The following is a 16,266-nucleotide window of genomic DNA, read 5'->3' as shown; positions in this document are numbered from 1 at the left end:
TTCAACCTGGACTCTATTTTACCATGTTTTTGTGTGTGTCTCACTTCCCTTCCCCGCCGGAGGTTACAATCTATGTGTGTGTGTGTGTGTGTACATATGTGTGTGTTTATGTCTGTCTGTCTGTGCCTGTGTGTCTGTGTGTGTGTGTGTGTGTGTGTGTGTGTGTGTGTGTGTGTGTGTGTGTGTCTGTCTGTCTGTGTGTGTGTGTGTGTGTGTGTGTATGTCTCTGTCTGTCTGTCTGTCTGTCTGTGTGTGTCTGTCTGTCTGTCTGTCTGTGTATGTGTGTGTGTGTGTGTGTGTATGTCTCTGTCTGTCTGTCTGTCTGTCTGTGTGTGTCTGGCTGTCTGTCTGTCTGTATGTATGTGTGTGTGTGTGTCTGTGTGTGTGTGTGTGTGTGTGTGTGTGTGTCTGTCTGTCTGTCTGTCTCTGTCTCTGTGTGTGTGTGTGTGTGTGTGTGTGTGTGTGTGTGTGTGTGTGTGTGTGTGTGTGTATTCCCCTCCCAGCCAGAGACGGTGTACCGATCCACCACGGTGGTCCAGCATCACTCCGTCTGCTCTGTTCCCTCCGTCTGGTCCTACCCTCTCTGGCTGGCTCGCCAACTCCACGCCTCTCGTCTCTGGCTGGCTCGCCAACTCCACGCGTCTCGTCTCCCTGAGCCAGAAGACGTCCCTGCAGACAGAGACGTAAACCCGCTGGACATTTCCACCGTAGAGCGAAGCTCTCGCCTCCCAGAGGCGCTGCCTCTCACGTGTTCATCCCCCCACTGGCACAGGTTAGTGATCCACCCATCGGTTCATATCGTCATCGCAATATCAACTGCCGCAATAAACACATCGAGATACACACTCAATTTTGAGCCAATTGGACAATGTACAAAAGTTTTTCTTTTAATAACTTTTCATCTTAAATGTCTTAAGATGACACAGACCAAATTTGAAGTTGATCGGATGAAATCTCTAGGAGGAGTTCGTTAAAGTACGACATGTGGAAATGGCCAAAATCTCACTAATTTTAAACTTTCAATTCAACATGGCGGACTTCCTGTTGGGTTTAGGGTATGGCTCCAATTAAGTTTTTTCTATGTCTTGACATCCTACATATGTGTACCCCGTTTCGTGAGTCTACGTTAAACGTACTGCAGGGGCTCAATTTATTTAATATTGTAGGGGGCAGTAGCGAGCCATTTTTGTGCGCCTATTCCCGAAACCCTTAAAATACGTACATTTCACCAGACTTGATGCGACCGCCAATTTTGGTCAGTTTTTGATTATGTTAAGGCCCTCAAAAAGCCAATTCATTTGCCGGGAAAAAGAAAGAAGGAAGAATTCCTTCATTTTTTTCACAGACCCAGTTGATGATACGTTGTGCCGGGTGATGATACGTTGTGCCGGTTGATGATACGTTGTGCTGGTTGATGATACGTTGTGCCGGTTGATGATACGTTGTGCCGTGATGATACGTTGTGCTGGTTGATGATACTTGTGGGATGTACGTTGTGGTTGTGATACGTTGTGTGAGATATTGGTGTGATATGGGATTGGTGATGATATTGAGTGAGTTATTGCTGTGAACTTGTGCGGATAGTTTGGTGATGTATGTGATGATACGTTGGTTGTGTACTTGCCAGCGTGATGATACGTTGTTGTTGATGATACGTTGGGGATGATACGTTGGTTTGTGATTTTGGTATGTTGATACTTGTTTGATGATATGGATGTACTTGTTTGTATTTTTGTGTTTGATGGTGTTTGGGTTTGGTGGTGATGTGATAAGGGAGAAGAGTATGGATAACAAACACTTATGCAGACAGTATGAGATAAGCGGTGATGATACGCCACATTGATGATTACGCCATGGAAGATATGGCGATGATCTTGTTGTGTGGTGATAAACAAACCCCGAAGAACACACGTTCTTTCATCTCCCTAACATCACAAAATTAGGGAATATCCCGTCCCAAACTAACACTGAAAAACTAGTCCATGCACTATTACTCATGCGACCATTGTAACTTCAGTAGGAGTTCTCAAATAAGTCCCTTAAGACCTCCAGCTGATCCAGAATGCTGCAGCGTGGTCCTCACAAGAACCAAGAAAAGAGACTCATACTTCCTACTACTTCTCCGCATCATCCCGCTGAATCCAGGATTGAGCTCTAAAGTCCCTTCCTTGACCCACAAAGCTCCTAAATGGTCTAGCACACCATCATATTAGAAGAGCCCCATCAACCCCATTGTCCCACTAGAGCACCATCCCAGAATGCAGAGAGTTACTGGTGGGGCACCTAGAGTCCCTTAAAAGCAGAATGGGAGCCAGAGCCTTCAGTTATCAGGTGCCCCTCCCATGGAACCAGCTCCCCCCATCCGTTCGGGGGCAGAAACTGTCACCTCATCCAAGAATGAACTTAAAACCCCCCATTTGATAAAGTTTATAGTTAGGAGTGAGGAGTTGCAGGTTCAACCTAACTTGGCACCAACCTGCTTCCTCTCATAATTGTTAGATTAAAACATAACAAAGTAGAGGGAGGTGGCCAGCCAAGCCAGATCCCGCAGGGGAGAGTCTCCAAGTCCGAAAAAGCTACCTCCCTATGACCCGTCCTCTCTTAGTTACCCCGTTATAGTTAGCGCTTCGTTATAGTCCTAACCGTCGGGATCCTCCCTTGGACACACCGAGCTGTCTCTCCCCTCCCTCATAACTATTTCTATTACTGTTACCATTACTATTACCATCACTATTCGAGCCGATCCGTCCCAGAAATGCTTTGTTACTAATCCTAGCTTCTGGGGAGTTTACTCCCCCGAGTCCTTTATGCCTTTTTCCCCAGCCGTATTTCTTTGAGAACGTTGCACCAAGACCCTGGTTGTAGCTGTCGCCCGCTGGTCCTGCTGCACCCCTGCTGAGCTCAGCGAGTCCCGCACGTCATGTCAAGGTCCTGCTGAACCCCTGCAGCTTCCCTGTTGAACCCTGTAGCTCCCGCTACATCCAGTCACTGTTCCATTATTAATGTGACTACCATCACCACCGGTTCATCACACCCCCCAACCGCCCCCAAGAGCCGCTGGGTCTGGTCCCAGTCTCTTCCCAAGAGGAGTTTCTCGCCACCTCGCACGCTGCCTTAGAATTATGGAAGAGTTTGTAATTATAGAGTGTTACCACTTCTTAAAGCATAACAGTGTTTGATACTACATAAAATTGAAAAAAATGAAAATTAATTGAATTTTTAAGGGGGGTGGGGGACGGGGATGAGGTGTGGGAGGGTGGAGAAGGACGGGGGGGAGAGAGATGATAGGGTAAACGTCAGGTGGAATTGGTGGTGTACGGGGAAGGTAGATGGAAGGGATGGGAGGGTAAGTGGGGCGTGTAGGGGGGTAATGGGATTTTTGGGGATACTAGTGGAGGAGTGTGAGGTGTGGATGTGGTGTATGGGCTTTGGGGAGTAGGGGTAGGGGTGAGGGGGGGGTTTGTGTGGGTTGGGGGGTTGGGTTGGGGGGGGGGAGGGGGAGGTTGTGTACGTGGTGGCTTGGGGTGATACGGGTAGGGGGGGGGGAAGACAGGGGGCGGGGGGGAGGGTAAGGGATAGGGGTGGGGGGTGGTGGTGGGGATACAGGGGGAACGGGGCGAAAGGCCAAACACTTTGTAATCTCACACATACACAGTACACTGTAAAAAACCTCCTTTTGGTGGTGGTGTACCCCATTTAGGGGGGGGGAGGGGGGGGGGAGTGGTGGTGGGGGGGGGAGGTATAAAGGAGGGGTTATGTACTAGTGAATAGCGTATAGAGGTGGACGGTGTGAGGGGGTAGGTGTGGTGATAATGCTGGGGTTGGGAACGCGCGTGGGTGTGGGGTTGATGCGCGGGTGGTGATACCGGTTAGATATTTTGATACGAAAAGAGAAGAGGGAAATGGGTGGGTGATATGTGGTTGGAGGTGGGTGGTTACCGGTTGGTGAAACGCGGGTAATACGGGGGTGGTGATAGCTATGGCCCGGTTGGTGATACGGAATGTTGATGAACGCTTATGGTTGGTGAAATTGTGGTTGGTGATGAGTTAGATACCGTCACGCCTGCCGGTTGATGATACGTTGTGATGGTTGGTGATACATTGTGCCGGTCTAGAAGAGTTTCACTGACTCACTAAAACTGGTTTTCTTCTTGTTTTTAAGGTGGAAAGTTAAAGATGTCGTTTCAGATGAAGATCTTCCAACAGAGCTGGTGAAGGTGATGTGGTGGCACGGAGTCACGTACAGGTAGCTACGCTGTGTGTGTGTGTGTGTGTTTTGTTTGTGTGTCTTTCTGTGTGTGTGTCTTTCTGTGTGTTTGTGTGTGTGTGTGTGTGTGTGTGTGTGTCTTTCTGTGTGTTTGTGTGTGTGTGTGTGTGTGTGTTTCTGTGTGTTTGTGTGTGTGTGTGTGTGTGTGTGTCCAGAGCCGCCCCGCCCTGGAATTGCACTGCGCCTTAGGCCCGTGGCTACCAGAGGGCCCCCAAGAGCTTGGAAATGTCCCACAATAGAGCTCATAACAGAGCCGGTCTATTTAAAGATAGCGTTGCTGCTACTAGGTCTCACATTAGTCTTTAAATGCGGATTTGTACATTATGAGTGCTTAACCCTTGTGTGGTCCTTCGGGTCCCAGTGACCCGAAGGACAACACAAGGATTATGTACTTCCGTTTACTTTGTTGAGAATTGCTCTCTAAACCCTGTTTCTTGTAAAGTAAGTAAGTAAAGTTTATTTCTAGAACACATTTAAACACAGTTTAAGCTGACCAAAATGCTGTACAAACAAGAACTAAGGCGCTGTATTAACCCTTGTTTAGAGAGCAATTCTCAACAAAGTAAACGGAAGTACATAATCCTTGTGTTGTCCTTCGGGTCACTGGGACCCGAAGGACAAACACAAGGGTTAAACTAATATTAACAATACACAAGTTGGTTAAGTGCCAAGTGCAGTGACAACATGTTACAATGTGGAGAGTCCCCCAAACCAGATCCTGCTTAGGGTCAAAAGTCTAGGGCCGGCCCTGGGTGTGTCTTTCTGTGTGTGTGTCTTTCTGTGTGTGAGAGTGTGTCTCTGTGTGTGTGTGTGTGTGTGTGTGTGTGTGTGTGTGTGTGTGTATGTATGTGTGTGTGTTAAGCTTTCCTTTTATTACATGGATGATACAGTGTTATTGTAACTGTGTCTCCTGTGTGTCCTCTGTGTCTCCTCTGTGTCTCCTATGTGTCCTCTGTGTCCTCTGTGTCTCCCCTGTGTCTCCTCTGTGTCTACTGTGTAGGATCCTGAACGGGACGGTCCCTGTCGTGGAGGTGTCCCCCGGAGATGGATCAGTCCTCCGCTCTAACGGCGTCCTGAATACTTATTTTACTCATCACAGACCTGATCTCCCATCAGGACGGGTACAGTTCACCCTCTCATATTACATCATGTAGCTGTCATCAAGTCTTCATAAGCTGTCGTTACCGTGTCTTTAGCTGCTGCTACCAGCCATTACCGTTATGCTACGCTATGCTATGCTACGCTATGCTATGCTATGCTATGCTATGCTACAGGTAACAGGTAATCAGGACTGTCAACATTACATGTAGTCACAAAATCTTGCTGCTATCTTGTCTTTCCTGTCCTGCCTGTTTGCCATTCACTTGTGCTATGCCTATGCGGTTGTTGGACTGACAGTGTGGGCTTGTGTGTATGTGTGTTGGTGTTGATATTGACCAACTGTTTTTGTTTATATGCTTGAACATTTCTTTTTACATTTATAGTCAATTTTACTTGTATTGGACTAAACTTCTATGTACTATTATAATCCTTTTATCTTTTTAGGTGTGACATTGTTACGATCTGTCCAGGTACAGCAGATGTAAAATAGCCTTCTGGCACACTGTACATTTTTTTATGTATTATTAGTGTGCATTGTCCCTGTTAAATAAACCTGAAATAAATGTACAGGGTTCACTTGAATGCACCATGGAGGCCCGTTGGAGCCTTGTACTTTTTTCAAACAGTTTTTTTTGCCGCTTTGTTCGACTTTTACAGCTTACAGAAGACAGATAAGACGAGAAGGTCAGATAGTGAAATAACATTTCAGTCAAAGCATAAGTTATCCTGGTCACAAGGAAGGTGAGAAATGTTCAAGCTGAACAGACAGAAAGTACCGTAGTATTAGTTAAATAAAACAATCAAACAAAATATCAGTAAATTATATAGATATTGCATAAAAATCCCGTTACTCTCATAATTCAATTCAATTTTATTCATAGTATCAATTCATAACAAGAGTTATCTCGAGACACTTTACAGATAGAGTAGGTCTGGACCACACTCTATAATTTACAAAGACCCAACAATTCCAGTAATTCCCCCAAGAGCAAGCATAACCAGACTGCTAGTTAGAGGTCAGGTGGACCAGGAAGTGATCCCAGATCCCCAGAGTCCCCGGCTCCTAGCCAGCATAACCTCGTATGATGCCGTCTCACTCAGGAGGAGTGTCCACTCCTGCACTGTTGGGTTTTTGGGTGATTTCCAGTGGCTCAGTATAATTCTGGCAGCAGAGGCTATCCCAACCATCAGGACTGAATATGTGCTTTTTGTCAGGGTTGGCATTTCTGTTTTATCTCCCAAAAGTCATAGTCTTGGAGATGTTGGCATGGTTACTCCTGCCCATGTCCCTAAGAATTCCTCTAAGTCATGCCAAAATGGTTTGACCGTAGAGCATTCCCAAATGAGATGCCAAAAGGTGCCCATCTCAGTTTTACATTTCCAGCACGTGTTCGTACTTATTAGTTCTGTTTTGAAAAGCCTATTTGGTGTCCAGTAGTACCGGTGACCTTTATTTTCTTCCTTTATTTTCTTTAACATTTCTTGCCTATAAAGTCTGTTCACTGCATTTAAAATAGCATGCTATCCAGTTTTTGGAGTTAAAATACAGAACCAATCCAGCAATGATTGTTTGTGTAAAACTGCATAAATATCATATAGCATATTCCATCGCATTTTTTAAGAAAACATGCCACATAATCAAGGATTTTTGCCCGCAACAATCACAAAAAAACTGGAAGCACTGCTATTTGGTGTCCTAGAAAATTTGATTCTGACATTTTTTTGTCGTTTCTTCTTTATTTTCTTTAACTTTTCTTTGCCCATTTGTACTTCCGGTTGCTAATGTGTCCATAAAGTCTGTTCACTGTATTTAAAATAGCATGCTGTCCAGTTTTTGGAGTTAAAATACAGAACCAGTCCAGCATTGATTGATTGTGTTTATGTGGCAGGTGAACGAGGTAACGTACCACGTGGACACCCTCCCCCCCGACGTCCCGGGACAGCTGTTCTCCGTGGGGGCTGTCGTGAGGCGCGCCAGCAGGTACCTCCTCACCGCTACCGTTAATATCTTCTGCTGCGTCCACGCTACTGCTGCCGTAGAGTTAGAAGTAGTCCGGGGACGGGCACAAACGGAGACCTTTGGAAACTACAAATCTGAATATTTTAAGAAGAGAAAAGTTAGAAGTCATTTAGCTGATCTTGCATCTTGAACGCCTACGCTTAAGGCCTTACAGGCTATACAGCGCCGGGCCATCTGTGGCTGTTTACGGCAACGGGAGGTGATCCAAAGAGGGAGAAGGTCTTTCCTTATTTCAAGCAAAATATCATATTTGTTGTACATTGTATATTTCCATAACTCAATTAAAACAGATTTTATCACATTTTACCACAACATGTTGTGTGTTCCAGGATCCTGGCGTGCTTCACCGAGGCCAGGCGGTCGCTGGCGCTCCCCGCCACGCCCAGCTGCCTCACGGAGCTCAGAGAGGTATTCATCAACAGTATTACTACAGCCTGTGTGTGTGTGTGTGTGTGTGTGTGTGTGTGTGTGTGTGTGTGTGTGTGTGTGTGTGTGTGTGTGTGTGTGTGTGTGTGTGTGTGTGTGTGTGTGTGTGTGTGCCTTCAGGCTCTGACAGGGACGGTCATTTTGTTTCCAGGGGCGACATTTGTCTGGACCAGTGAGGATGGAAGAAGGTCTGTCCAGTCCTGTTCCTGTTGAGCAGGACGTCCCAGACACGGTAGAGAATCGGTGAGTTAACCCTCGTGGTGTCTTCCCCGTCCACCATGATGCAACTTTTTGTTTTTCTGGGTCTAAATGTCACTTTTTTCGACGTTTCTGTCAATGTTTTTTCTGCGTTTTTTATTTATTTTTTAAGCTTTTCCCAAGTTTTTGTCACTTGAATGTTCATATTTTTTTTGTTTTTTAAAGAAACTTTTTGGGGCATTTTAGGCCTTTATTTTTGACAGGACAGGAGAAGACATGAAAGGGGAGAGAGAGAGGGGGGTGGAATGACACACAGAAATTTGGCTTTATGAAAGTGGCGTGTATATTTACGCAAAGTCATGATGTCATGTTGGAATTCGACAGTTTCATGGGATTGCGCCCGCTTTTCGCATTGCGTGTGTGTGTGTGTGTGTGTGTGTGTGTGTGTGTGTGTCAAACTGCCCCCCCCCCCACCTGCCCGCTTGCCTGTAAAAGAAAATGAATTACGAGGCGGGAGGATCTCTCCCCGTGTGAGAAGCCCTTCTACATTTCCCTGAGCTCTTCTCTGTTGCTTTGCTGTAGTTTTTGTAGCGATACATACGAATGCTTCATGTATCTGTCGGCCTGAATATACAGTACATATATATATATATATATATATATATATATATGTTATATATATATGATATATATATGATATATATATGATATAATAATATTTAATGTTGTCTTACTTTCCCTTCAGGTCGGATCTTGTAGCTGCAGAACTGGAGAAGATAAAAAGATTCAACTGTATCCTTCACACCGAGGGGGGTCTAACTCAACTTCACTAAGGGCCACACTAGACAATGAGAATCGCATTAAGGGCCAGACATGCTTTTATTCAACCGAAAAAGTCAGATACCTTTGACTGTATTACTCGTGTCTCATATAGCTTTCTCACTAACAGTTTGGTCGACACAAAGCCCTAAAAAAGTTCCTTAGCCATCGTAGAGTTTAGCAAATCAAGCAAATCAAAGATTACATTATTTTACAACCTGTTCCACAGTCTGAATATGTAAACTCTCTGCTTATGAGGGAATTTCTCAAAGTCGGCAAATCTGCCAAATTCTGCTTTGATTGTTGCTGCAGTCTGAAAAACAGTTTCCCTTCTTTTGGTTTGGCTCACATCTAGACGGGCCAAAATGTATTGAGACCTAAACTGATATGCGGGCCGGATCAAAATTTGCAAGGGGCCGGATTTGGCCCGCGGGCCTTCAGTTTGACACAAGTGCTTTACGCTGAGGGGCTGTAACATCAGAATATTAAAATAATAATAAGGTTGAACGTAACTAAAAGACTTTTCTCAGATCTGATGACTGTAGTCGGACTTCTTAAGCAAGTTTGTCTTGAAACTTTTGGAGTCGTGTATTTATTATCAGCTCTAACACATAGATATATGGAGATAATAATAATAATATAATAATAATAATAATAACGCTCCAAAGTTATGTGAAAGAGAGACACAACACGACTACAAAGAGACACATAATGTAATGTTTGGGGAAATTGCACGTAGCATTGTCTTGAGGAAGGACGCCTAAATGTTGGAAAGAAAACCTCAATAGTCAAACACCAACTCTGATTGTTGATTGGTCAACAGCACGTTCAAATCATTCAACAAGAATTCTCCGACGATGACGTCATCTATGATCCAATGATGATCCAACGGGGGCCTGGGTTATATTTCTGTAACTGTACGTAGATCCTGGGGGCTCTTTAACCTGGTGGGGGCTCTTTAACCTGGTGGGCCCAGTTCTTCTGGAGAACAACCACCTGCTGAGGAACCAGACAGGAAGTGTGAGACAGGAAGCTGTCGCTGCAGACGAGGAGACTCCCGGAGCGGTGAGCGAGCGCTGCGTCGCCGAGGCTCTGCAGAGAACTTCCAGAACCATCCGAGACATCGACGCTCTCATATCTGACTGCAAAGAGCCCTGAATGGGGCTGTGTGTGTGTGTGTGTGTGTGTGTGTGTGTGTGTGTGTGTGTGTGTGTGTGTGTGTGTGTGTGTGTGTGTGTGTGTGTGTGTGTGTGTGTGTGTGTGTGTGTGTGTGTGTGTGTGTGTATTCGGACTATATTTTATATTTCTAGGTCCGACTGAAATAAAGATTTTTCTTCATGTCTGTTGATTTGGATTCACTATAAATTGTCAGAGGTTAACACACACAAACAGACACACACTTTAAATGAAGTGTGTTTCATGATGATAAAAGTCCTGATTATTTACATGGAGTCTGGTGGAGATATGCTGGCTCTCTACACGCTAAAAGTCCTGATTATTTACATGGAGTCTGGTGGAGATATGCTGGCTCTATACACGCTAAAAGTCCTGATTATTTACATGGAGTCTGGTGGAGATATGCTGGCTCTATACACGCTAAAAGTCCTGATTATTTACATGGAGTCTGGTGGAGATATGCTGGCTCTATACACGCTAAAAGTCCTGATTATTTACATGGAGTCTGGTGGAGATATGCTGGCTCTATACACGCTAAAAGTCCTGATTATTTACATGGAGTCTGGTGGAGATATGCTGGCTCTATACACGCTAAAAGTCCTGATTATTTACATGGAGTCTGGTGGAGTTTGGTGATTTCGGGGCTGTTTCATATTAAACTAAAAGGATCTTACTCTTGCCAGTCAAGTAAGCATGTTTCAGCACCACGGACAGCGACAGCTGATGGACAGCAATGGTGCTGAACAGACCAAGTCCTCTCAATCAGCGCCACACTATATAATAGACATGGCTCTATTATATTGAAAATAGAGTTTGTTTACAACTCCGTGGGCAGTGACACAGGCTACAGGTGCTATGATGAACAAAGAAGTTGTTGTAACTTGAGTGTACGTTGTCGTATCTGCCCGAAATTTCTCACAATTGACAAGGGTCCAGGCCTGAGGACACCTACAGGCCAAAATTGACTTTTGGTCATAGCGCCCACCCCCTGGCAACAGCAAATCTGCCTTATATGACAAACATCATCCGATTTGCATGAAACTCAGAATGTGTGGTCTACGTGTGATACTGAGCCACCCCCTATAATATGGCCACACCCCTTTGATAACATTTGAACCGTTTAAAGTAGAGTCTTGTGTGAGGTGTCATTGAACTCAGCAGAGAGTTCCTTCTTCATTGGTGATGGTTTGGCCCGCCCCCTATGTTTAAGCCACGCCCCCTTTCATACATGCTGACCCATTTAAGGTATACCCTTGTGTGAGGTATCATTCATCTCAGCAGAGGCTTCGTTTTTATTTGGTGATGGTTTGAACCGCCCCCTACAGATTCCACCTACAGAGCCAGGGATGGGCAACATTTGTGATAAAGAGGGCCACAAAAAATTTTTATCCTCACTACCTGAGGGCCAGATTGTGACTGCTCACTTCCAGCAGTAGGTTACTGTAACTCTTATCATTCAGTTAGCCAAGTATAGCTACAAGATTAATGAAACCAGCTAAATATATACCGTAATCAAAGTTTATTTTACCAGCATCTCTATTTTTCATATTCAAATGCATTTAGTGATGCTTCTGTTCATTTAATCAACTTAACACAGAAACTAAACATCCACATTTCTGAGTGTGTCTCAAAAATCATTCAATATTGAAACAATATTGAAAAGACATAAGATGCCTTGAGAGAGAACTAGGGTTGGGTACCGAAACCCTAGCCTGACCAGCCAGCCCCACATCCAGATGTTGGGTCTGGGAACTCCCCATTGGTCAGGGCTCAATCTGAGGGGCGGGATAAACGGTTGTCTTTCAAATTCCCTCTGCACCAATAGGATAGCGCTCCAACCAACCAGAGCAACGCTAGCTGATAGATTAAACTTTAAACTCCGAACACATCTTCTTTTTTTAAGAATGACTTCGGTGCCGTTCTTTGTTCTTTTCTCAAAGAAAAGCTGAACTCCAAGTCTTCAGAAGACAGCTGTTCACCAGCAGCAGCAGCAGCCATAAGCCCCGCCCACCCACTCTATACACGATGTGATTGGCCTGACCAGAGTTTGGTTTTGCCAGCTCGCAAGCCAACGGAGAGTTGCTAGACGACCCTGGCTACTAATTACATTTGCTTCCTTTAGGGTGGTCTAGATTTCTAGGCTACCATGAACCGGGTATAGTGGAACCGGGTTTTGGTAGCCTTGGACCGGATTAGAACGCAAATTTCGGTTCCTCATTTCGGTTCCACTTAATGTGTCAACTGAAATATTTTCCCTCTGTCACTCCGAAACGGACATAAAAATATCACCCATTCTCTGTAGTCTACTGTTAGTTAGCTACCGTAAATGTAGGCTACTTTTAAAATGCCATATTTTCCCTCTGGGCTCACCAAAACGGACATAAAAGCATATTAGCCATTCACTGAACGTGTTCGCTAGTAAACATATTACACTAGTCTATCGTTAGCTAGCTAGATTTTAGTGCATTTAAAATGCCTAAAGCGAATGTGTTAGGTGACTAAGGTTTACTTATTATATATTTAAGTACTTTAAAATGTTACAGTTTTTTTTCGATTGCTAAACGACAGTGGGCACAACTGGAGTCAGATGTGCAAAACTCTAACTACAGTCTGCACAGCAGCAGTTCATGTGGACCAAACTCTAGTTCGTTTCTCATTGCTTGAACACAGTTTTCAAAACTCTACACACTTATCCCATGACTTTAACCACAACATGCACAACACTGTAGATTTACAGCACTTTGTTCAAATGCTAACACACTGCTGTCAAAACTGTTAACCACACATTCAAAACAGAATAGATTTCAGTCTGGTGCCTATCAAACACTGCTGATTGCAATTTTAGCTGAAAGCCTAAGCTGGTGTCTTGTTTTAGACTAGTTAGTGAACATATATGGTATTTATACAGAGAAAGATCAGAAAGACTTTTTTTGTATACAAACACCAAATAAGAATGAAACAATTCTACACTGTACTGTTTGAGAGAAACAGGTAAAAGAGCAAAGATACCAATATGTCCAGGTAAGATGTCTGAGGTTATATACACAGCTCTAAAAAAAAGTGAAAAACACTATATCTTTACAATAGTAAAACTGCGTTCTTACGTTTTTTTAGAAAGTAATGGAGGTGAAAGCAATAGAAACACCACATTCATTAGTATTTAGAGATGATGCAGACATCCAATGTGATGAAGAAAACTTGCCACATGATGTTGGAGAGAGGCAGAATTAGTCATACTATCCTTTGTTACTGTTTTGCACCTTTAGTTTTTTTCCCCAGTAATTCCATAAATTACCAGAGACAAAATACTACAGTACAGGCCAAAAGTTTGGACACACTTTCTCATTCAATGCGTTTCCTTTTTATTTTCATGACTATTTACATTGTAGATTCTCACTGAAGGCATCAAAACTATGAATGAACACATATGGAATTATGTACTTAACAAAAAAGTGTGAAATACCTGAAATTATGTCTTATATTTTAGATTCTTAAAAGTCGCCACCCTTTGCTTTTTTATTAATAAGGGAAATAATTCCACTAATTAAACCTGACAAAGCACACCTGTGAAGGTAAAACCATTTCAGGTGACTACCTCATGAAGCTCATTGAGAGAACACCAAGGGTTTGCAGAGTTATCAAAAAAAGCAAAGGGTGGCTACTTTGAAGAATCTAAAATATAAGACATGTTTTCAGTTATTTCACACTTTTTTGTTAAGTACATAATTCTATATGTGTTCATTCATAGTTTTGATGCCTTCAGTGAGAATCTACAATGTAAATAGTCATGAAAATAAAGAAACACATTGAATGAGAAGGTGTGTCCAAACTTTTGGCCTGTACTGTATATTGAAGAAAACTGCTGATTTTCATTCCTTTTTGTTTACCTTACGTAAAAATTGGTATATTATACAATCTATATCTTTTCCTTAAATAAACTATTCAGTAGTGTCAAGTCGCTCAAATTGTTCAAACTGTAAAGATGAGAAAGTTTGTATTTTCTGTATTGGTGTTTGATGCTAGTGTTTTTACTCTCAGTGTGTTCTGAGTGCCAGTGTGTGTTATCTCAGTGAGGCCTGTGCATACTGTTTAGCTGCACTGAGTCTGTTTTGAGACATGTGCTGAGAGTTGTGTTGCTTTGAATGAGTTTTGCAGGTGATGCGAACTGTTTAGCTCAGGTGACTGTTGGTAATGCAGACTGTAGTTTGAGTTTTGCACATGTGACTCCAGTTGTGCCCACTGTCATTTAGCAATCGAAAAAAACTGTAATATATTGTTAAATTTAAATAATTTTCAATTAAAAAAAACTTTATAAAAGAACCTTCCTTTCAAGAACCGGTTCGGCATCGTTATCATAAAAATCCAAACGATACCCGACCCTAGAGAGAACTCCTGTGTGGTCGTGACTTTGGTAAAAAGGCTGTCGGCCAATTTTTCCTTTGAGGTCAGTGACGACAGCAGCTCCAGTGTACATGTCATATCTGTTTTTGTCTTATAACTTGCACACAGACAACTTTTGAAGAGAAAAAGTAGAGAGCATAAGGTGAAAGTTGAGTATGTGCATCCATTATTGATATATGGCCTAAATGGCTCCTCATAGAGGTTCAATGAGCAGTTTCACACAAAACTAACTGGACACATCTACCATCAGTCCACACACACAAACATCGTTACAGAGGGACAAATAATTTAATATATATAATTTAATACAAATAATACTTTGAGTGATTTAATTTCCAATAATAAAACATAAATGATACATTTGATTACAAACGTCTGAGTACAGTGACAGTTTTTTTTTGGTTACATTACAAATGTCTAAAACTTTTAAATCAAAACACAACATGTAGTTATTCATAAGATTGTATTCTGTTTATAGATATATTTTCCTAAACATAGATTACTAAATAATTCTATTCAGACACCGTAAGAAGGAAACAATCACTAAATGATTTTAAAGTAACATAAACAACAAATAAATCATAAATCAGCTATAAAGCGAGGACCCTCTGTGTGTGTGTGTCTGTGTGTGTGTGTCTGTCTGTGTGTGTGTGTGTGTGTGTGTGTGTGTGTGTGTGTCTGTGCGTCTGTCTGTGTTTGTGTGTGTGTGTGTGTGTGTGTGTGTGTGTGTGTGTGTGTGTGTGTGTGTGTGTGTGTGTGTGTGTGTGGCGAAGGAGGGGCTAATTGACTGTTTCCTGGCTATGACTTTCGCTGCTACCAAGAGTTACATGATGGCTGGATATACCAAAGAAACTTTCCTTTATTTTCCTGGAGCGGATAGAGCACACGTGTCAAACTCAAGGCCCGCGGGCCAAATCCGGCCCCTTGCAGATTTAGATCCGGCCCGTATATCAATCTACGTTCACAATACATTTTTGCCCGCCTAGTTGTGCGCCAAACCAAAAACACAGGAAAGTGTTTTTTAAACTGCAATTACCTGACATTCAAAGCAGAATATGGCAGATTTTGCCAACTCTGAGACTCAGAAATTCCCCGAGAAGCAGAGAGTTTTCATATTCAGGCTGTGAAACAAAAATGTTATCATTGTTTTGCTTGATTTGCTAAATTCTCTGATGGCTAAGGAACTCTTTTGATGACTTTTGTAGGGCTTCATTTCAACAGAAATGTGACAAAAATGTCGGAAAAAGCAACAAATTTACAAAAAGGTGACAAATGTCTGAGAAAGCCACAAAAAAGTCTGAACAAAAACAACAAAACGCAAAAAAACTCTCCATGTCTGGCCCTTGGTGTGATTCTCTTTTTCCAGTGTGGCCCTTAGTGAAAATGAGTTTGACACCCCTGGTCTAGAGGAACAGCCGTCGAGCTACTAAACCTGTAGGGAAGTCACGATACCAAAAATCTAGTTCACAATACTTGATATCAGAGTCGATACCACAGTGTGTATAAAAAATATAAACATGAATTCACTAATTCCTTTATATAAAACCTTTTGGGACCTTGGGAAAGTGTCATGTCAACCTTTTTATAGTGTCAGCTTTTGTTTTGTTTCCACTTTCTGTCACTGTTTTGGTGAGAATTGGAAAGGGAGCGTGATTTAGAGCTGCACTATATGAGGAAAATATGCGATAACGTTGTTGAATATCACGATAACGATATAACTTGCGATAAATAAACAGACATTAAAGTGTAATCTGTTCTGCTGCTTTTAGTATTCTGCTAAAACTCACTAAACTGCTGGTTGAGTTTGAAACTAATTTAAAACTTCTTTGAATATATTAGACAGGACTAAAAAAAGAAT

The 16,266-nt window shown here is 42.8% G+C and overlaps 1 protein-coding gene across 3 annotated transcripts in view; it reads left to right on the top strand.

Annotated features, from left to right (window-relative positions):
- LOC120560203 (uncharacterized protein C5orf34 homolog) overlaps positions 1–10,173 on the top strand; it is a 15,933-nt gene extending 5,760 nt beyond the window's left edge. For 2 of the 3 annotated variants that reach the window (XM_039802472.1, XM_039802470.1), the window contains 8 exons: positions 504–772; positions 4,163–4,246; positions 5,268–5,388; positions 7,258–7,349; positions 7,718–7,796; positions 7,966–8,057; positions 8,758–8,804; positions 9,757–10,173. In XM_039802472.1, the coding sequence (XP_039658406.1) occupies positions 504–772; positions 4,163–4,246; positions 5,268–5,388; positions 7,258–7,349; positions 7,718–7,796; positions 7,966–8,057; positions 8,758–8,804; positions 9,757–9,989 (1,017 nt within the window). In that variant the 3' untranslated portion in view covers positions 9,990–10,173. The remainder of the gene's footprint in view (positions 1–503; positions 773–4,162; positions 4,247–5,267; positions 5,389–7,257; positions 7,350–7,717; positions 7,797–7,965; positions 8,058–8,757; positions 8,805–9,756) is intronic. The other variant, XM_039802471.1, reaches the window with a different exon arrangement.
- The last annotated feature ends 6,093 nt before the right edge of the window (positions 10,174–16,266 follow it).

Source organism: Perca fluviatilis, chromosome 6, assembly GCF_010015445.1.
Source record: "Perca fluviatilis chromosome 6, GENO_Pfluv_1.0, whole genome shotgun sequence".
Lineage (NCBI taxonomy): Eukaryota > Metazoa > Chordata > Actinopteri > Perciformes > Percidae > Perca > Perca fluviatilis.
This window is presented reverse-complemented; position numbering and strand designations above follow the sequence as displayed.